This window comes from Podarcis pityusensis (genome assembly GCF_964106645.2).
Source record: "Podarcis pityusensis genome assembly, chromosome: 10".
NCBI lineage: Eukaryota > Metazoa > Chordata > Lepidosauria > Squamata > Lacertidae > Podarcis > Podarcis pityusensis.
In genome coordinates, this window is record NC_138035.1 from 19,225,856 (window position 1) to 19,248,496 (window position 22,641).

The 22,641-nt window shown below is 43.6% G+C and overlaps 1 protein-coding gene across 1 annotated transcript in view; it reads left to right on the forward strand.

The window, feature by feature from the left end:
* Window positions 1-22,641, forward strand: part of CACNA2D4 (calcium voltage-gated channel auxiliary subunit alpha2delta 4) — a 166,531-nt gene that overhangs the window by 132,055 nt on the left and 11,835 nt on the right. Inside the window, exons 28-34 of the mRNA XM_080971592.1 lie at window positions 979-1,023; window positions 3,308-3,370; window positions 4,334-4,404; window positions 12,995-13,070; window positions 16,456-16,508; window positions 20,106-20,161; window positions 21,396-21,416. Of these exons, the coding sequence (XP_080827718.1) occupies window positions 979-1,023; window positions 3,308-3,370; window positions 4,334-4,404; window positions 12,995-13,070; window positions 16,456-16,508; window positions 20,106-20,161; window positions 21,396-21,416 (385 nt within the window). The remainder of the gene's footprint in view (window positions 1-978; window positions 1,024-3,307; window positions 3,371-4,333; window positions 4,405-12,994; window positions 13,071-16,455; window positions 16,509-20,105; window positions 20,162-21,395; window positions 21,417-22,641) is intronic.

Below are 22,641 nucleotides of genomic sequence, written 5' to 3' on the forward strand. Positions count from 1 at the left end.
CATAAGATAAGGTAATAAAAAACTAATGTGTAGCATGCTAAAATCTTCCAACCAACATAAAACTCACAGTTTACGCAACCCCTCACAACATATTCCTCCAGTAATTTCCAACAACAGATTGATCATCCAACGCATGGCAGGAAACACACATGGAAGAATTGTACTGGACAAATCAGTAAGCACAGAATGAATGATAATTATGAAACCCACAGGCACCAACAATATTTTCTTACTCACCATTTAACCCTCCATGTATTGTTAGGTTCAGTGCTGTGACACATGTCAACTTTGGTTCACTTCAGACCTTCAACTGAAGCAAATGGACAGTGCCCGAGGACACTATACAATGTTCATATATCATTTGTCAAACTGTTACCAGAAAACCAGAGGCAGCCAACATTGTCACTGCTTTCTCCATTGTGTAACAATCTTTACTATTACTATCAAGGGCATCTGGTTCTGTCATGTTTACCTACACTGAAATTTGCTTTGATGCACCAAATAGTCATCATTCCACACTGAACACAGCATATGAAGCAACAAACATGTATCTAACACATAAGAAGCAAACACCAGGGAGTGGTATTTGTTCCAAACTCCTAGGCTCATATTTCTTGTACATCTGCATATGTATGTCTCAGTTGGAAACATTTCAGAAAAGTCATGGTGAACAAGGCATGGTGAAGTAGCTTAATCCAATTTAAGATAAAATACAGCATAACAACATTCACATAAAGAACAACTGCCACTCTAGGAAGCTGAGCTGAAAAGACCACTGGGACACTTATTTCATAGGCTTACTTAAAATGATCCTTCTTGTGGAGAAAGTTGAAGGGGATGTAACACACCAGCATATGATGTGCAAATATTGCCTGAATTAGACATGCCTACTCCTTACTCCTGTAAAAATACCTAATGATGCCCAGGTAAATGCAGTCTAAAGTGAGACATTATTTAACTCCTCCTCTTGTATTCCAGTGCAGTGATGTGGATGGTCTGTGTCCCTTGAACTGTCAGAATGATGTAAGTTGCTAGTTTTATTTTTATTTTTTTTTAAAATTGTTCAGACCTATAATTGAGGAAATGTAACTTGAGGGTTCTGTGACTCAGGATCATTATTATTCCCCTGTTGCTTTTTATTTGCTTGGCTAGTTTTTGTTTTTTACAGATGGGGGAAAGAGATGGTTCATTGCCGAGGGCCATTCTCTTTGCCTGAGATCCAAACCAGATATGGTAGGGCAACCGTCAGAAATAAAGTGGGTGGGTCTATTCCTTGCAAGGGGGAAGAGAGAAAAACTTCCCGTGTTCTATGCTTTAAGCAGTTTTCTCCTAGTTCATTTTTGACACCAGACGTGAGCTGGACAAATTGAGTAAAGCGGAAGAGCACAGAGAGATAAGATGGGCAGGGAGATCAGATTTCCACTTTCCTCTACACATGTTTTACCCATGTAAATGATGGACCTGACCCCCATGAAGTAGGGATGTGGATAAAGTACAGCCTCATCATGTCCCGTTTGGTCCCTAGCCAGAATTTGAACCCAGGTGGCTCTATATATGTAAATTATTTACTGACCACTAATCAGCCTAACCTCTCAGAGCTGTTTAAAATGTGAGAAAAAGAAAATGCATTAGTTTTTATTGCATTCTTAGCCCATCCTTTCCTCAAGAAATGCAAAGGTGCATATGGTTCATTCTCTTTTAGTCTCCAAGGTATGTTAGAATGGGGGTGACGGGACTGGCCCACGATTACCTAGCAAACTTCCTAGCTAAACAAGGATCTGAACCTCTTGTTTCCTCAGTTACAGACCAGCACTCAAGGCAAGAAGCCTTAAAAATACATCTTTAAAGGTTCTGATAAGACAGTGTGGCTCTGAAAAATGGCATATGAAAACCTCTTGAGGGTTTTATGTGGACTGGAAGGACTTGGACTTTCATAATAATTCTGGAATCCATTTAGAAAGCTTACAGAATTGCAGTACCCCATATTATTCCCAAATATCAATTGTGCATTGAGAGTGTCATTAAGTTTAATTAATTGTTATGAAAACATTGTGAGAACCACAGCTATGACTAATTATGAAGATAAGCATGTGAATATAGTGTTCATTCAGGCTTAAGCAGTATGTGGACTGAGAACTCCCAGAAGTGCAAGCTGGATCTCAAAGGGGCAGAGGAACCTGAGACCAAATTGCAAACATGTGCTGGAGTATGGAGAAAGCTAGAGAGCTCCAGAAAAACATCTATTTCATTTCTCTAGCCTGCAGTTGCTTTTTTAATGAGTTACCGAACTTGTACCTTGCAGTACACCGCTGTGTTTACTTTGCCCCAAAGATGCTACAAAGAATGCTACAGAGTCTAGACAGAACTGCATGAGCTCTATTAAGCCAAATGGAACAGGATTCTGGGATAGCCTCGCAAGAGCCCCCAAATATGCTTTACTTTTGGGGGGAAACAGTATGGAGTGTAAGCCTACAATAGTAGTGCAAAAGTACAACCAGTACTCTGATATCAAATTCAGGAAACTTGTAAGCAAGCACAGAAATATCAAAACATCAGAGAGTCTTAGGTGATGTACACATTAGCAGCTTAAAACACAGCAAGGACATTCCCCAGGCACACACCCACACACACTGCATGTCAAGTCACATTTGCTGATTGTTGTACACACCACAGAGGGGACAGGGATGTCTTCACCCAATGTGAAGACCTGCCCCTATAGCCCTTCCCCAAGCTCCTATTCATGAAACTCATCTGTGCATGCGCAATAGGGGGAGATTATTGGGCTGCTTTTAGTTTTTGTTATGTATTTTGTGCTTTTTATATTGTAATTGCCCTGAGATCTATGGGTATATGGCGATATGCAAATTTAATAAATAATAATAATAGATGTCTCAAGTGTACACAGCTCAACTTAATTGCAAAACGAATGTGGCATAAGTTTCCTTTCAGATTAATGGCAGTCTATGGGGAAACACATCAAACAGTTGTATTTCTCAGGAAACTACAGGATTTATCTGATTTATTTAACAAAATTTATATACTGCTTGATTGTAAAACAATAAAATTAAGTTTAGAAATCTCTAAGTGGTTAGCTTTCTGTTGTGGGTAACATTGTGTGTACATGGATTCAAAAGCCAGTGGTGGGAGCAAACCGGAGCCAGAGTTAACAGTAATGGCTTACATAAGACCACTAGAACTGTGGAAGCAGAATCATAGCAGCTCACAGGGTAAGGTAGAAGCTTTCATACTAGGCAATATTGTCTTCTCTATAGTTGAAATTCCTTCCTCATTCTTTTTTTCTCTTCAGAATCTGAACTGCTTTCTCATTGATAATAATGGATTTATACTCGTTTCCAAATCCTCCAAACAGGTAAGAAGTTTTCTGTGCTTACTTATAAAGCCTGTTTATAGAGCTGGGGGGCAGGGAGGAGCAAATTGGACAAATCTGCAGATTTCTTTTGTTAAGGCTTAAGCAAGGGGACTTCAGGCTTTCCCCCAAAAGAACAGTGAATACGTGCACTAATCACTTTTTAGACTTTGTGCAAATTTGTGAATCTCCCAAGATAATTATATTTATTAACCATAATTGCACCCTACCTTTCCAATAAGGAACTCAGGGTTGAGTTTTATCTTCTTTTAAACCAGGCCACATTACCTCATGGTCAACTTTCTAGAGGCTGCATGCCAACATTGGACAGGCCTAGAGGTAATAGTGGGTGGAGCAATGAAAGTAACTCTTGCACAATAGGCTACATTCCAGCCAGGGCGGGCTTGTCCATCAGGTGGACAAGCAGCAGAAGGCAGAAGTCCAAGAGGTGGCACCCATTGCAGGCACCCTGCTCACCCCGCCACCCCTTCCAGTGGCAGAGAAGCAGCAGTGGCAGCTTCCAGCGAGATCTCACCAAAACTTTGTGAGATCTCATCAAGATCTCGTCGGAACCCACTATCTTCATGGATAGTGGGCACTGCTTCATCCTTACAACATCATACCATATAGTACGCCTGTACTGTATTACTATCCCCATAGTTTAGATGATAAGCTGAGAAATGGTGACTTGTCTAAGGCCACGTGGTGAGTGCATGGCTGAGCTAAGATTTGCATTTCATTTTTATTGACCATGGCGCCACACACTTCTCTAAACCCCTCTTTGCTAAACAGCCTGAGGACATAGCAGAGCACCGCCTGCTTAAAGGGCTTGTTTTATGATAATGGCAATATTAAGTATAGGATTTCAAACTCGTAGTGGGGATGGATTAGCTGGACTGATAAAAAGCTGAGGAAGTTTATCTATAGTTTCTGCTTTTTTCTCTCTTTATCTCCCTGTGCTTGCAGACCAGCAAATTTTTGGGAGAAGTGGATGGCTCTGTTATGACCCAGCTTATAAGCATGGGAATGTTCAAACAGTAAGTATTACTATCTCCTCTGTATTGATTTCCTTTCAGATAAGAGCCTGGTTGAAGCAAAATGCCTTATCCCCATTGAGAATTATCACAGCTAAACATTAAAAAAGAGAATGAAGACAGTGGGGTGTGGAACTGAAATATACTCAGAGTCGCAAAGTGATTTCATGCTCTTTATTCAGCTCATAGTGGTGAGGAGGAATGAATGAATGTCCCCTCGCAGTATCTGCTTTATATACATTATTTACACAATGGGCTGCACATGATTGGCTAATGCTGGAATTCTACTGTAAGCCAATCAGGTTGTGGATTCACTTCTATCTGGAGCAGGATTGGGTGGTTCCTGCCAACCAATCATACTGCTGCATTGTTCTAGGACCAATCAGACTGCTGCATTCTGAATCCTATTGTTCTAGGACCAATCAGACTGCTGCCTTTTGGATCCTATTGTTCTAGGACCAATCAGACTGCTACAGTTTGGATCCTATTCAACTCAGTACATAACACCCCTCCCCTCTAAGTTCCAGTCCTGCCCGGGAGGTCGCATTCATAGTCCTCAAGGTATGCTGGCGGCCTACGTGTGCGTTGTGGCCTGGGGTGTTCCCTGGTCCGGGCTCCGGGTTCTGGCTCGTGTTCCAAGGATGCTGGCTGTGATGCGGCTGTTTGGTCTGGTGCAACCGGCTCGCTCAGTCGTGGTTCTGGTTCCGGTGTCCTTTCGGCCTCACGGGTCCTCTCTGTATTTACTGATTCTGCCTCTCCTGCTGGCCCCTCCTGCTCTATGGGCCTCACTGCCCCGCTGTTCCCTTGGGACTCCTCTGACCTGTCCTCCTCCTGGTTTTCTCCCGGGAATCGTCGCCGTATCTGGTCGCCGTGGCGGCGCCAGCATTGCCCCCCATCCGTTAGCACCTCGTACGACACGGGGCCAGTGACCCTGGTGATTGTGGCGGGTACCCATGCTGGGCCTGCCCCAAAATTCTTTGCGTACACTGGGTCCTGGGCCTCGAAGGTCCGGGGGTTCCTGCCTTCCCCCACCACTACCTCATCCTGAGCTCTATCGGGGTGAAGGCGGTCCAATCTGATTGCAAGGCGCCGACCCATTAGTAGTTCAGCGGGGCTCCGGCCAGTCGTTGAGCTGGGGGTGCTGTGCTGTGCTAGAAGGAATGTGGCAAGGCGGTACTCCCAGTCCCCTTGCGTCATGCGGCGAAGGGTGTCCTTGGTGGTCCGCACCATGCGTTCTGCTTGGCCATTGGTGGCAGGGTGGAACGGCGCCGAACGGATGTGGCGGATGGCGTTCTGCGCTGTGAAGGTTTGGAATTCTCCTGACGTAAATGCAGTCCCGTTGTCTGAGACGAGAGTGTCAGGGAGCCCGTGGGTTGCAAACAGCCTGCGTAGTACCCGGATGGCTGCGGACGTGGAAGTGGACGGTACCAGTGCGACTTCCAGCCATTTGGTGTAGGAGTCCACCACTATGAAGAATGTTTTCCCCTGAAAGGGGCCAGCGAAATCCACATGCAGGCGTGACCATGGTGCTCGGGCGGACTCCCAGGACTGGACTGGGGCCCTTGGGGGATCTGGGCGGGATTCTTGGCAGGCCTGGCAGTGTTTGACCCAGGCCTCTATCTCTCCATCGATCCCCGGCCACCACACATAACTCCTGGCAAGGGCCTTCATTCTTACTACCCCTGGATGTGTCTCGTGTAGGGCTGTGAGGACCCTTTTGCAGAGGGGCTGGGGAACAACGACTCTGCTTCCCCATAACAGGCACCCCTTGTGGGCCGACAGTTCATGTTTGCGGGTTGTGTAGCCGGCGAATTCTGGCCCGGGGCTGCTGCTGGGCCATCCCCTCCACACCCAGTCCAGGACCCGGGAGATGACCCTATCTTTCTTGGAATGGTGTGCAACTTCTTGTGCCTGAATGGGGCGGTCGGGAAGCAGCTCCAGGCTCATAACCTCTTGTGCAGGTGCTGGGTCAGGGCCTGTTTCCGGTAGTGGTAGCCTGCTGAGGGCGTCCGCATGGCCCATCGCCTTCCCAGGTCGGTGAATCAGTGCATACTGGTAGCTGGCAAGGAAAATTGACCACCTGAGGACGCGAGGAGACAGCACTTGGGGGGTCTGCTTTTCGGGGGCAAACAAGCCAAGCAACGGCTTGTGGTCAGTCACCACGGTGAAGGGCCGCCCGTACAAGAAATCATGGAATTTTTTTACTCCCTTTACGATTGCCAGACCCTCCTTGTCGATTTGCGAGTAGTTCCGCTCGGTTGTGTTGAGTGTCTGGGAAAAGTACGCCACCGGTACCTCTCTTCCATCCGGGAGTTGGTGCCCCAGGACAGCTCCAATGCCATAGGGTGAGGCGTCGCATGCTAGCACCACCGGCAGCCTCTCGTCGAAGTGTGCCAAGACCGAGTTTGAGACAAGCAAGTCCTTGACTGCCTGGAATGCGGCCTCCTGGCGCTGGCCCCACACCCAAGGGGCCCGCTTGTCCAGGAGTCTGTGTAGGGGCTCCGCTACCGCCGCCTTGTGGGGAAGGAAGGAATGGTAAAAGTTCAATAGTCCCAAGAAGGCCTGAAGTTCAGTCTTGCTCTTGGGCGCTGGGGCATCACAAATGGCCCGTACCTTGTCCCCAGTCGGGTGGACCCCTTCTGCGTCCACCATAAATCCCAGAAAGTCCACCTGAGGCACTCCTAGTAGACATTTTTCCCGCTTCACCTTGAGACCCGCCGTCTGGAACGGTGCAGAACGGTGCGGAGGCGGTCCTCAAACTCCTCTGGTGTGGGGCCGGCAATCAACACATCATCGAAGAAGGGGGTGACGCCAGGAATCCCTTTAAGGAGAGAGTCCATTATATTCTGGAATATGCCTGGTGCCACGCTGACACCGAATTGCAGCCGCTTTACCCTGAACGCTCCTCTGTGCGTCACAATCGTCTGTGCCTCTGCTGTGGCCTCATCTACTGGCAGCTGTTGATATGCTTGGGCCAAGTCCAGCTTGCCAAAAATTTTCGACCCAGCCAGGGTGGCAAGGACATGGCTGACCACTGGCACTGGGTATGCGTGGGCCGTGAGGGCCTTGTTTATGGTACATTTGTAGTCTGCGCAGATGCGGACCGAACCATTAGGCTTGACGGGTGTGACGATTGGGGTTTCCCAGGGAGCATTAGGCACCGGCTCCAGCACTCCTTGCTCTACGAGTCGGTCCAATTCCTCGTCTATACGGGGTTTCAAGGCGAACGGGACCCGGCGGGCCTTGAGCCTGACCGGTCGTACTGCGGGGTCAAGCTGTAGCGCAATGGGGGGGCCCGTATACTGTCCCAATTTCCCATCGAAAACCCCTGGAAATTCCTTGCATATGGCGTCCACGTCCACTTGTAAGCTAGTGTGGTTCACCCCGGTGACAGCTAGCCCCAGTGGTCCAAACCATGCCAATCCCAGTAAGCTAATGTAGGGGCCCTTGACCACAAGCAAGTCCAGTTGCCGCGTCCGCCCTCGGTATTGCACCCTGAAGGTCCCCACCCCCATTGTGGGGACCTTACGTTTCTGGAAGTCCCGGAGGGTGAATGGGGCCGGCCTGAGTTTGGGACCCCCAGTGGGACACAGTTTCCTTAAGGTCCTTGCCGAGATTATGGATAGAGTTGAACCCGTGTCAAGCTCCATGCGGCATGGGGCCCCCTCTATCTGTACCTCTACATAAATTTTCTCTACGTTGGGGTGGGGCAACTGGTATACCTGGAAGTCCGTGAGCTCCGTCGAGTTGCCTTGGTGCGTTGGGCCCCGGGACCTGGGGCTCTTGGATTGGTCATCTGATGCCTGGTGTCGGGTGGGCCGAGCCCGACACACCCGGGCGATGTGTCCCGATTTTCTGCACTGCCTGCACTCTGCGTTGCGGAAACGGCAGGTCCTCCTCTCGTGACTCTCCCCGCAGCTTGCGCAGTTCCCTCCTTCTCGTCGAGGCAGCTGTGGTCTGTGCGCTGCTTGAGTGCGCTGCTGTACTCGGTGCACCTCCTCCCTGTCGGATCCTGAGTCGTCGGTGAGGTCTTCATGGTGGACCCTCGGTTGGGATGGCAGGCTCGGCCGTGCCTCTTGGGTCGACCTCTCGGCAGCTTCTGTTGCCAGGGCCTCCTCCAGAGCGACCTGGAACGTTAGGTCCTTCTTAGCGTAGAGGCGTCGTTGCAGCTTCTCATCCTTCAGGCCACCGACGAGGCGGTCACGAAGCATGTTCTCCAGCTCTGAGAAGTTGCAGAACCGGGCGGCTTGGCGGAGAGAGGTCACAAACCCAGTTATGGTTTCCCCAGGGGCTTGCCGCTTTGCGTAGAAGGCATTTCGACGAGCCACCACTGAGGGCTGCGGCGAAAAGTGCCCCTTCAGCTGTTCCATTATTGTTTTGTATGGAACAGTAGCGACGTCTTCAGGCGCAAGGAGAGCCCGGGCGATTTCAAACGTCTCCTCTCCGCAGACGCTGAAGAATATCGCCCTCTTCTTGGCGTCTTCTTCGTCGGTGACCCCTTTGGCTTCTAGGAGGAAGGTGAAACGGGAGGCGTACGCTTCCCAGTCTCCAGATGCTGGGTTGAATGGCGAGAAGCTGCTGTTGGCTGCCATTCTGAGTTCCTTGTGCCCCGGAGCTGAAGCCTGGATACACGGTGCGAGGCAGCGGTGCGGCAGTTGGCGGTGCTGTGGTGCTGTGTGTGGCAGTCAGCTCAGCGGGATCCCATCCTCGTCGCCAGTGAAATATACTCAGAGTCGCAAAGTGATTTCATGCTCTTTATTCAGCTCATAGTGGTGAGGAGGAATGAATGAATGTCCCCTCGCAGTATCTGCTTTATATACATTATTTACACAATGGGCTGCACATGATTGGCTAATTCTGGAATTCTACTGTAAGCCAATCAGGTTGTGGATTCACTTCTATCTGGAGCAGGATTGGGTGGTTCCTGCCAACCAATCATACTGCTGCATTGTTCTAGGACCAATCAGACTGCTGCATTCTGAATCCTATTGTTCTAGGACCAATCAGACTGCTGCCTTTTGGATCCTATTGTTCTAGGACCAATCAGACTGCTACAGTTTGGATCCTATTCAACTCAGTACATAACAGGAACATTGCCTCAGTTGTTAGGACTTGTTCACATCTGTTATCCATAGAAAGATTCAAGCATCTCCAGGTACATACCGTACTCACATAGGCAAATGTAATGTGTGAACTGCATAATAATGGGTGCAGCCAGTACCGATTCTATGATTGCAGCAGCCAAAAAAAGCATTGCTGCAGTAACAGGAATCACTCCTGATTATATCCACTGTCACACAGTTTGTGCACAATGTGAACAAATGCAAAATGTTACCTATTTTCATTTCCCTGCTTGTGTTCTAAGAATGCATGTTGAAACAAACAAATACACAAAAATACAGGCACATATCCTTTTTTAAATGTCAGAAGTAACATTACATTACTGTGTAGCAATACAATTTCTTTTTTTTTAAATGATATTTATTACTTTCCAACAATTTGAACATACATAGAAAAAGAAAATAGACAATACAATACAATACAAAAACAATACCTAACACTAAACTAACAAAAACAATTTAAACTAAAAAACAAAACAAAAACAATTTAAACTAAGAAAACAAAACAAAAACAATTTAAAACACATCAAATAATTTCAATCTTTCATTCACTTATTTCCATGACCTCCTCACACCTCCCTTTTTGTATTCCACTTCTATTTAGTTGTTTCAGCAATTCCTTTCCATCTTCCTCTGCTTTCCATCCTATAATTATCTTAACACATTTTAACCTTATTTTTCCCTTTAATTCTCTATTAATCTATTTATACTTAATTCCTTATAACATTTCTACTGAAGCCATATAACTTCATTCCAACATTTTTCTAACATTCATTAATTTTACAATATTTCTGTAAATAGTCTTTAAACTTTTTCCAATCTTCTTCCACCGACTCTTCTCCCTGGTCTCGGATTCTGCCAGTCATTTCCGCCAATTCCATGTAGTCCATCAACTTCATCTGCCATTCTTCCCGGGTGGGTAAATCTTGTGTCTTCCAATACTTCGCGATGAGTATTCTTGCTGCTGTTGTAGCATACATAAAAAAAGTTCTATCCTTCTTTGGTACCAATTGGTCGACCATGCCCAGGAGGAAGGCCTCTGGTTTCTTCAGAAAGGTATATTTTTCATTTCATTATAAATCATCTCCCAGAATGTCTTAATCCTTGGGCATGTCCACCAAAGGTGAAAGAATGTGCCTTCAGTCTTGTTACATTTCCAACATTTATTTTCGGGCAAATGGTAAATTTTTGCAAGCTTGACTGGTGTCATGTACCACCTATAAATCATTTTCATTAAGTTTTCTCTTAGGGCATTACATGCCGTAAATTTCATACCTGTGGTCCATAACTGTTCACAGTCAGCCATCATTATATTATGTCCGACATCTTGTGCCCATTTAATCATAGCTGATTTCACCGTTTCATCCTGGGTGTTCCATTTCAACAGCAAGTTATACATTTTTGACAAATTCTTGATTTTGGAATCTAACAGTTCTGTTTCCAATTTTGATTTTTCCACCTGGAAGCCAACTTTTTTGTCCAAATTATATGCCTCCATTATTTGATAACAATGGAGCCAATCTCGCACTTTATTTTTCAATTTTTCAAAGCTCTGCAATTTTAGTCTGTCTCCCTCTTGTTCCAGAATTTCCCAATATTTCGGCCATTTGGCCTCCATATTGAGTTTTTTCTGTGCCTTCGCTTCCATTGGTGACAACCATCTTGGGGTTTTGTTTTCTAACAAATCTTTATATCTTATCCATACATTAAACAATGCTTTTCTAACAATATGATTTTTAAACGCTTTATGTGCTTTTACCTTATCATACCACAGATATGCATGCCAACCAAATATGTTGTTAAAACCTTCTAGGTCCAACACATCAGTGTCTTCAAGTAGCAGCCATTCTCTCAGCCAACAAAAAGCAGCTGATTAATAATAGAGTTTTAGGTCTGGCAGGGCAAATCCACCTCTTTCTTTAGCATCAGTTAATATCTTAAATTTTATTTGAGGCTTCTTGCCCTGCCAGACAAATCTGGAAATATCTTTCTGCCACTTCTTAAAACAATCCATCTTATCCAAAATTTGTAATGTTTGAAACAAGAACAACATCCTTGGCAGCACATTCATTTTTATCACTGCAATTCGGCCTAATAATGATAACTTCTAATTTGACCATATTTCTAAGTCTTTTTTCACTTCAATCCAACATTTTTCATAATTATCCTTAAATAAATTTACATTTTTAGCAGTCATATTAACCCCTAGATGTAGCAATACAATTTCATGTGGCTTCATCTAGGCCGTTTATGTTCCTGACTTGGAGGCCCTTATATGTTACCAGAACAGCATGGGAGCCCAGAACCATGTGAGCAAAGCTAACTGTGTTTGCTATTCCCATCCGATGTTTCCCTGTACAGCATAGTACAGGTCACAGGCTTTCAAACATTATCTGCAGCTCATTGGTAGAGCACATGTTTCGTATGCAAAGGTTCTAGGTTAAACCCCTGGCTTCTCTGGTGAAAACTTATGTGTAAAACTCTGGAGAGCTGTTGCCAGTCAGTGCAGACAATGATGAGCAAAATGATCTGACATGGTGTAAAGGAGTTTCCTATGTCCATGTGTTCCGAAGCAGTTCCCATGTTGCTGATGTAGCATACAGAGGGATGCAGAGTCAGACACAAATGGCATAAAGAAATCTGAGAGCCCAGCCAGATGTGTCTGGAAGAGCACAAACCTGTCCAGTTTGGACCTGGCCATGGGGAAGAAATGCAGCTGTTGGGCTTTGCAGCTGGCTGGGAATAGTTGCTATGATGTTTCTAGTTGTCAGAAGCAGCTTTCAGGACCTTGGCATGAGTAAAAATAGCAGCTGAGGTAACTCGAGTAAATCACATACAAAGTTTTCATAGGGTAGGGGCATATTGTGACATCAGTAAGAAGTTTCTTCATCAGATACCACATAGTCAATCAAACACTGTATGTAGATCTTGTTGTGCTAATCCAATGCTAAGCACAAACTAAACTAAATTATTAGGATGAGGATATATGGCTGTTCCCTGTGTGAAGACAGATCCAGGCTAGAATTCATGCAGGACAAATGAATGTGTTTGCAGCTATGTTGAGCAAAGGGCATGTGACAGAGCACATGTTTTGCATGCAGAAAATCTCAGGTGCAGTTCCTGGCATGTCCACTAAAAATCTCGCATAGTAGACCTGGGCAAAACAACTGCTAGACCTTTGAAAGTCACCTTCAATCAGAATTAAAAAAGGTAAAGGACCCCTGGACAGTTAAGTCCAGTCAAAGGCGACTATGGACTGTGGCGCTCATCTCGCATCAGGCCGAAGGAGCCGGCGTTTCCAAGTCATGTGGCCAGCATGACTAAACTGCTTCTGGCGCCACAGTGTTCCGTTGCACCACTATACAATCAGAGTGCACAGTAGTGGGCTAGGCAGACTGGTGGACTCTTGGGCTAAGCTGGTGTGTTGAACACATTGGCCCACTTGTCAGTTTTTTATGTGTTTTTTTTTGCAGGGTGAAAATGTACGATTACCAAGCCATGTGTAAAATGCCCCACCACCACCATAGTGGTGCACGCCCTCTTCTCAGTGTAAGTATCTGTAAGCGTTTCTACATAATACATAAAACACGGAATAAAATATATTAGAGCAGCATTGGTCCAGTTCTTTAAGTCATTCTGCTCCAGGGTGAGACCATCCCATGCCTCAGCATCGTTGCCAGGCATGGGGTGCAGCAGAGAGCGGTGTGAGGGCAGAAGTGCCTTTGCTTCCCCTGCTGATTACACTGAGGGCAGAATCGTGCTTATCATCCTTGTCTTTGCTACAAGCCTGATTGCTTTTCCTGTGCTCTTATTTGAGGACTATGCAAGGACAGAAGAAGAAGCCAAGGCACGTCTTCCCTCATGTCCTCTTCTCCATGTACTCTGATTGTGGGGGCTGGACACAATTATGTCACTTATCTGATGACGCCAGTGAAGGCTGACTGGGAAGGGGATTTTAATTGTTTATTACAGGACAGGAGATTTCCTGGTTTTTCACTAATATCTTTTTGCTGATGTCACAACAAAGATGATGATTAAAACCCTTTTGGTGGTCTTTTTTTAAACATCCAAGTCCAGAGTGCTGCTATTCTGTGAGAAGGCACACTCAAGGTTTCACAAAAGAGCTGGACACTACAGGGAAACAGTAGATTCCCAGTGCCACTTTTTGTCCTTCACCTACAGCCTATGTGCTCAGAAAAATGTGGCACTTGCATAGTGAGAATATATTCCTGATCCAGCAACCAATTAGCCGTCTCCAATTTTCCTTTCCCAAAGTAAGTAATTTCCACTCTGTTTCACACATGCATTTAGCCGGAGTCAGCAGACCAAGCAAAACAATTCCAAAATTCAATGGGGAAAGGCACAGGTAAAAATTGACCCATCATTCTGCAATTGATCCTGGGATCTGTTTCATGCTACATGTATTGACCAAATAGCAGTACATGTGTATTAATTTGGAAAAGATGGAAGATACCAGAGACAATGCATTCTAGGGATGGAAAGTTGCTGAACTTTTCCTTCCTTTTCTTCCCCCCGCCCCATCTCAATTTATGCCTGCTGCATCTTTCACCAGTAATCAAAATGAACTCTGAATTAATCCCGCATTGGAGCACTCTGGGGCCAATTTTGGCTATATGAAATTGTTGCTGTCTACTAGTTCTGTGCCAGGAAAGTTTCAGGTTGTGGCACCCTTAATTGATCAGAATAGGATTTGTTTGTTAGAGTTGGATTAACTAAGTAGTTGTATCTGGCATTACATAATTAAATTTGTATTAACTAAATAGGGAAACACTCACTAATTACAGTTGGACTATTACTGCAAATCAAAAGGCTTTTTATCACCCATGTTAGCTCTAGTCCTTTAGGAGATTTAGCCTTGTCCTTTGAAGGAGAGATGGGTGGATATGTGAAAATGTAGTGCTTTTCCAGCTCTGAGTAAAAACAATATAAGCTCACCACAGGTCCTGAACCTGGCGCCTTGAATATGGTAGGCAGTGGTTTAGCTTGTCACCAGCAAGTAAAACTAAGAAACCCAGTAAAGGCAAGCCTTTCTTAAACATCAAAATGTCAGAATTGATCATATGGCAAAGCCTAAAGGCTTCTTCAGACATCTTTTTTATTGTGCATCCAGAATTATTTCTGCTTCTCATTGAATGGGGTGGTGATATGCACAATACCATTTACAATACTGTTTGTGGTAAAAGTTTTGGGATGGACATACTGCTTCATTCCCTGTTGGTGCATGTCCCATAGTTTCTTATTGAAATTATGTAACTTTTTAATAATACAGTACAAGTTTCCCGGGGTGTCTTGCTTTTGCTGCACTATAGTGCAAGAGTGTTCATCCAGATAGCAGTAATGTTTGGTAACACTGGGGAAGCATTAGAGAACAAGTAATAAAGCAGAATGATGTGTAGATGGTCCAGTATAAACCCACCACTAATGCAGTATTACTGTGTCAATGGCATATTTGAGAATATAGCCCCCCCCCCAAAAAAAACCCACCCATCTGGAGGGGTCCTACTACTTATTAAAATTTCCTGGAGAGGCTTGTGTCTGGTTAGAGCAGCAAAATGCTTGACCTTCGTTCCTTCTAAAGTTCATCTAGCCCATCCTTGCTCTTCTGATCTTGCCACTCCACCTGACAAGCACTGACAAGCACTTGGCCAAAGGGATCTTAAAATGCTGCAGAAAACCCTCCAAATTCTAAAACCAAAACATTCAAATTGAGCTTTTACAATAAAACTATGCAAATGAGGCATACCGGTACCTAATTTGGTTGAGTAACTCATCGTTTCTTTTAAAATTATGTTTTGGTACCTTTTTGTCAAAAGACAAGGATATCAGTCCAATAGCTTTCATCATTAATTCATTCATCGTTTTATGAATCTCACTCTATCATGTCTGTTTGTTTATATAACTTTAATGAGGTGCTTTAAGAAATGTTTTGAATGTTGCTTTGAGCATGTACAAAAGCATGGAAATTAACTCATAAATCATATAAATAAACAAATTGTGAGGAGAGCTGGAGATGAGCAGACATTTAAAAGGGGGGGGGGGGAGTTGGTCATGAGAAGAAACTGGAAATATAACAGCTAAAATCCCATGTCTTCTCCAGTCCAATATCTGGAGGGCCACAGGTTCCCTCTCCCTGCTGTTTGGAAACTAGCTCGCCTGACAGAATGAAACAAAAAAGTAATCCCTGGAAATGTCACCATTGTTGTTTATAAGAAGAAAGCACTAATGGAGAGAACAAAAAATACAGACTGAACCTTTGACCTTATTAGGTTTCTACTCAGATATAGCTTTGAGTTCATACAACACTGTAGTTGAGAATGATATTAGAATTAAGATATACAAATATACCTCACATGTCATATTCCCACAAAAGAAAAATAATACCTTTGCTCCAAAGCAGAGTTGCCAAAATCCTTCAGATGAGACTATCCACATTTCAGCATGATCATGAGGATTAGAAATCCCCTGATATTAAAATTGTTCTGCATTGTGTAGCACCTACCAGTTTATATGCTAAAGGCCTTATTGCATTAGGCACTCCTACTAACAAGGTTTGTGTGGTGTTTTGCTTTTGTGTACAGTTTGAAGTGGAAACACTATTTTCCACCATTAGAACAAAAATGTTTTCTAAAGTTTTAGTCGCACAAATAGCTTTAGCTCTTTCTTTCTATGAGCTATTTAGGCTATTACGGTTGAAGAGAGCCAGTTAAGTAATTATGTCTTCAAAGACTCATGCGAATTCCCGATAAGCTTTCCGACCTTTCCAAAGATGAGGTTCAGAATTATTATTGGTAGTAGGCTGACTTGTATGCATATTGCTGCTTCTTAGAATCTGCCTCCTAATTTGTAGGTTGGCTTCTGGAATTGTGGGCTCTGTAAAATACTCCTCTTCTTTGGCTTTCTTCTTTTTCAACAGCCAGTTTATGCCTTACTGGGAGCACTAAAGTGGCTGATAACTGACTTCCTCATGTGAGTACAAACATTTTGGAGTTCTGGAGGGAAATATCATTAGAAGTAGAAACTATAACTGCAAGCTTTAGTACATTTACATCAGTGTATTAATCAACTAATGCTTTTGTTTGTTAATAGGTATGAGGAAATTTAAATTGGTGGGGCTTGATGTTACTGGCACAAACATGTTTTAAAATTCCAATATGTGACTATAATAGCGAATAAACAAGAAAATATTCAAAACAGTCCTGAAGCAATTGACAGTCCTAACTTTTAGAAGCAGAAGCTGGGAAAGTTGCAGTCACTATATAGATAGTCCTGTTATTCCAAAATGTAGAATTGAGAGACATCAATGGATTTCCAGTTCCATGAAACTTAGGAGACACCCGTTTCTACAGGCAGGTCACTTACATACTACATTTTATTCTAAAATCAATGGAGAATGAGTACTTGTTTTTTCTATATAGTCCGCACACAATATGGACCATGTATTGCATACTTCTGGCCCCTGAAAAGCACTTATTGAGAAACCAGTTTCATTCAGAAAATAAAAGTTCCTTGCATATTGATTCTGCATTACCCCACAGTGTGCCCATTTGAAAACAGATGGTGGTGTGTGCATGTATGTGTATGCACATATTTCCAATGATGTTGTGAGTGGAGGTATACCAAAATCGCAATCACTGCTTCTTCATTCATCTGGGACATATGCAGGGAGGAAAGGGCATGGAGGGTTTTCAGATGTGTACCAAGTAACCACATCTACCCTTGTGGGCAGCAGGAAATTAAATCAATCTAGAATCATAGAAATGTAGGGTTGAAAGGAACCACGAGGATCATCTAGTCCAACCCCCTACAGTGCTGGAATCTTTTGCCTAACATGGAGCCTGATCCCACAACCCTGAGATTAAGAGTCTCATGCTCTACTGACTGAGCTATCCCAGGTGTTGAAAGCAGCATGTTGAGCATAAGCATGAACCATTCCAGACTGAGAAAAACTGCATTTTTGTGCAGCAAATGGGTTAGTGTGTCTGCAGCCACAAACTTGTTTTAATAGTCATTCCCTCTCCCTAGGGAACTATAATTCTTTGAAAGGTTAGGAGTCATTTACAGAGTTCCCAGCAAGATAACTTCCAGAATTATTTTGGGGAGACAATACCAGTAAATCCAATACAGATTTGTGTTGTAAAAATGTCTTTTGTAGCAATGAGTACCAAAGCCAGTGCATCACAATGGAATAATCAGGTAAAAGGGAGATTTCGGTTCATAGGATGGAAGTGTCAGATGAGTCACATTAACAGAGACAAAATTGTGCCACTGGGCCTGTTTAATAAAACATCTGGGCCCTATTTTAGTAAGAGAATATCTGCATGTGAGCCTCCTTCACTTCTGGTTCAATGCTTTGTAGCACAAATACAAGAAGCACAGGAAACACACACACACCACAGAAGATGCTACCATGTTTCTGCATCTTTTTCTTGGGTGGAGTCTGCTGCTTGTGCTGACCTTGGAAATTCTCCAGTTCAAGATAAAGACTACATGAAGAAGGAGAATGGCTTGTGCATACAAGCCATGTGATTTGCAGGCATCACACACATGGGATTAGTGCATTAGAGCTCTAAGAGGAAAAATCCTGCCATCGTATGAAGCAGAGGCATTTGTGTCATGCCTTCATTCCTGTGGTACCCAAGAGGCTTCCAGGAGCATTATCAAGTAGGCAGTTTAATTATTTCCACCTTCCAGTTGCAAAAACATGGGGAACCGATTTGTACAAAATTGTAGCAGTACAACATATATAACAGGGCCAGTAAAGGGGTCCAGAGTTCCTGATTTCAAGTGGAAGTCCATAATATGCAAACCTGCTTATTAAGGCTGTTAAGCGTGGGAAAGAAGCTGCACTGGGGAGCAGGAACTCTGATGTCATAAACAGAAGAAGGCAGGCATAGGCACTTGCTTGCCCAGCAATGATATATTTTTCCCTGGGGAAGAGTTTTGTGTGTTAGTGAGCCAATGTCACTAACATTAACACTTTTATGTTCTACTACGTGGATGTAAATCAACAAAGTATCTGTGAGTATCTACATGGATGTAAATCAGTAAGTATCAGACTTACCCTTCCCTTCTCAAATTCTAATGAACTTGAATAATTTGCTCTGTTGAAAACATAAAGGGGGGACAATCCTGTTCCTATTAGGAAAATATGTTAATGGAGTAGACCTAATTTGCCATCTCTGCCAAGGTGACACATTGTGGGAGGTGGGGTTTCAGGAAGAAAGGCAGATTCATGAGTATGTTTGATATTTTAGTATTAATATATTTGTTACTAACAACCTCATACCCAGCATTGCTCGGAAGTTCTCAGAAACCCAAAAAATCGGCGTCATGTTGTGATCAGTGGCTAACACAGTGAACCTTTGAAAGGTTTGGTTTTCCATCTTGATTCAAAATGAGGCCCAATTGCATACAAACATAGGTTAAAACCTGGCCTTTGATCATGCTTAATTTGGTTATGATATATTAAGGCGTCCAAATATATAGAGAACAGGCAGCTTTCCAATATACATTGTAGCTCCCCCTCATGTAGAACTTGGAATGGCTGTCAGCACATTAAAAAATAAATAAACACACCCAGCAAATGGCTATTAAAAATAAACTGAACAAAAATATAGCCATGAAATACTATTAAACAACATTTAAAGGTCAGCAGCGCAGTAGAGCTTAACAAACAAGGCTTCCACTGCTATGTTTTGTAAGCCTGTAACAATAGATAATGTTTTAAGCTGCCATATGAATAAACAGAAAGTGGAAGACAACCAAACATGCAATGGGAAGGATTTGCATAAATGGGAAGCCACCACCAAGAAGGCTTTACTATGTGTTGTGCCCCCCACCTTAGAAAGTACCGTATTTTTTGCACCATAACACTCACTTTTTTCCTCCTAGAAAGTAAGGGGAAATGTCTGTGCGTGTTATGGAGGAAATGCCTACGGATGGCATGCCTACGGATTTTCCTCCTCTAAAAACTACGTGCATGTTATGGTCGGGGGCGTGTTATAGAGCGAAAAATACGGTACTCAATGAAGGGACTACCAGCAGCGCCTCCTTGGTAGTGCAGTGGAGATCAATGATTATACTAGGCAGAGACTGAAGTGTTAGATTGAAACACCTTTGAACTTGAGACAAGGGCCATATTCCAAGATTCTTCATAGAGATTAACTTGCTAGGCACACTCCACAGCTGTCGCTGGGCACTGAATACCAGCGTCCACCGTCGCGGAGCAGATGGCTTTCAAGGTGACCGAGTATATTTCCCTCCCAGCCACAAGGAGCACAGTGTTAATGACAGCCTTGCCACAGGAATTGCTAGTAATTTATTTTAGGATTAAGGCACAATTAACCATTCTGAAAAGTAAGAAAGGAAGATTTAAAGTAACTGGCTCAGGTGTGAACTAAAAAGAAACAGCAAGGCAAGCTCTAGGCTGCTCCTACAGACTAAAAGCTCAGAGTAGAGCAAATCACAGGGACTGTCTGCCTGCGTAACACCTTTGCCCTTCCAGGCTAGCGTAAAATACATCTTTCTCTCTCTCTCCCCCCCCCCCCCCCCGTCTTTTGACAGATTCTTTCTGGAGTTCAACATATCTGGCTTCTGGCACACAGACAATTTGGCAGATGGTGAGTATGTGGGAATGCAGCCAGCTCACAGCACACAAATTTTGCAGCCACTGGGCTTGGATGAAGGAATCACACATACGAATGCAATTTAGCACAATCCAGAGACATTGTCACCCTGTTGGCACTGAGAATCTATTCGCCAGCTTCCATTTCACCTTTATTGAGACACCCTGGAATATACTGGCAAGGTTTAATAACACTGTCAACTGTGTCAGCTCATATATGTGGTCTATGTTGGGGTATCCCATGAGGTGGATGGAAGACTACTAACAACTATTTGCTGAAGCAGTGGGCCAGTTCTTTCATCTACATGCACTTTGCTTGGAACGTGCAGGGAAGGGTGTCAGTGTTAAGACCCCTAAAAGCCTGTGGTACAGTGTCTAAAACAGCAATGTGGGTAACTTGTGGTCTGTGGATCACATGCGCTCTGAGCAAGTGTCGCTTTGTCTATGAGCTCTTAAAATTACGAAACTTTATTCCTTCCATTCCTGTCCTCCGTTTCTTGGAGATAATTTTTGAAACATAACAGCAATGTAAGCTAAAAGTAGAAAAACACAGGCAGTCTTTTGTGAAAGAAAGAAAGAAAGAAAGAAAGAAAGAAAGAAAGAAAGAACTTTCTAAATATAATTAATTCTTAATACGTTTCATTTAAAAATAATAATAAATGGCAGAAATCATTTCAAAAGCACAATCTCATACAGCAAATGTTACTTATGGTACTGCCTGCTAGGGTTTGGCAACAGTAATATGCTGGTTACATACATTATGTTGCTTACACATATTTTAACCAGATAGAATAGCTGTCTCTCTCTAGTCCAGGGTGTACTTCCAATATTGTACTTGTTTCTGAAAGCATTGCCTGCTCCTAAACATTTAGGAGTGTGCAGGCCAAAGCTTTCAGTGTCAAATATTCTCATATTTTTAAGTAAATCACATTCACTTCACATAGGCTTATGTGAAGGAAAGAAGGATATAAGACAATAAAACATATTTCTCATGAAACAGCAGTTTAGTTAACTGTAAACGCAGGTGAATTTTAAGGAGTAGTCTCACACTCATTGTTGCTATTGTGAACAATTATTTCTTCATTTCACCACCATGTCATTCTTCCTCTTTCTTTCTTCATTTCCCATTCTTCCTATTCATGTGTCTTCACCATGGAATTCTACCACCATCTTGTAATCATCATCATGGATTCATCTGCATCACATGTTATGCCATGCAACCTATATAGCCAAGGCTGTTTTCCATCATGGTAAGTAGAATCATTATAGTGCAGCAAAAAGATCTCCATTTTCTGGAAACAGGAGAACACCCAAGCAGATTTGCCCAGAAAACTGGGGGCAATTCCTTTCCCACTTCACAGCTGTTCAGGGATTAGCTGCGACTGCCTAGTTGAAAACAGAGATAGCACTACTTGTTTAATTATTGGGCTACCACTCACTTTGTGATTGGCATACTTCACTGCATGTTTCTGCGCTTGCTGGTCCAGCTGTAACCTTGAATATAAAGATGTACAGCAGCTCTAGGGATGTGCCAATATGTGCAAACAACAGCAGCTTGTGCAAAGCATGTGGGTTCACCCATATAAGCCTTGCTGAAATGAACTAAGGTTGCATGGCAGCAGTTCTTACTGGGAAATAGGCAATGGGTGGAGAATTCTGTTGTACACTGCTAAAGTGAATCTTATATTGATATTTGCAAATCTTGCCCTTCAATATTAATGATATTTTACAACAAGCTTGGTCCATTATAAAGGAACAAATTAGTATTTGAAAAGTTGCAAGGTTTATCAGCATTCCATCTTCTATTCTACCCCCCTCCCTCCCCCCCCATTTCATTCTCAATACATTTACACATTATACAAATGCATAGGCCTTCCTATGGTGCTTTTAATCTACAATCTGATCCTGCTATCTGTCATACTAGGCCAGACCAATAGGTGCTGCTTCTGGAGTTGGTGCCTGATGTCTCAAATAATGCTTGGTATCCCAAGGTCTAGAGGTAGAGTAAGAACTTCAAGGAGTTATTTCCTCTGTTCAGTTGTTCATGAGTGGTAATTGAATCAGGCCAGGCCTAAGTGTTTGCATGATAATTAGCATGCTACCAGTAAACCCAACAATAGCAGGAAGATGAAGAAAGGAGGAAGGGTGGACTAGGGAGGTGCCACTCGTGCAAGAGAAAAGACATGGTGGTGGTTGCATCATGCAGGAAGGGAGATAACCTTAGTTGAGCCCCAACCAGAGCTCCCATGTACTATGGTTGCTCTAAAAGGATCCATAATAATCAGAGGATCCAGGTCAAATATGGAGCTCAGAAAGAAACATGAGTGGACATTCTTGCATTCTCAGTAGGTATAAAATGCAAGTAGAGATAATTAGCTAGAGGTGGGCAAGAATCTATCAGAAAGAAACTTCAGCCTGTTTGCAGAATTGCATGAGGACAGGTGGTAATCACTCAACTGGAAATCCAGCAAAACT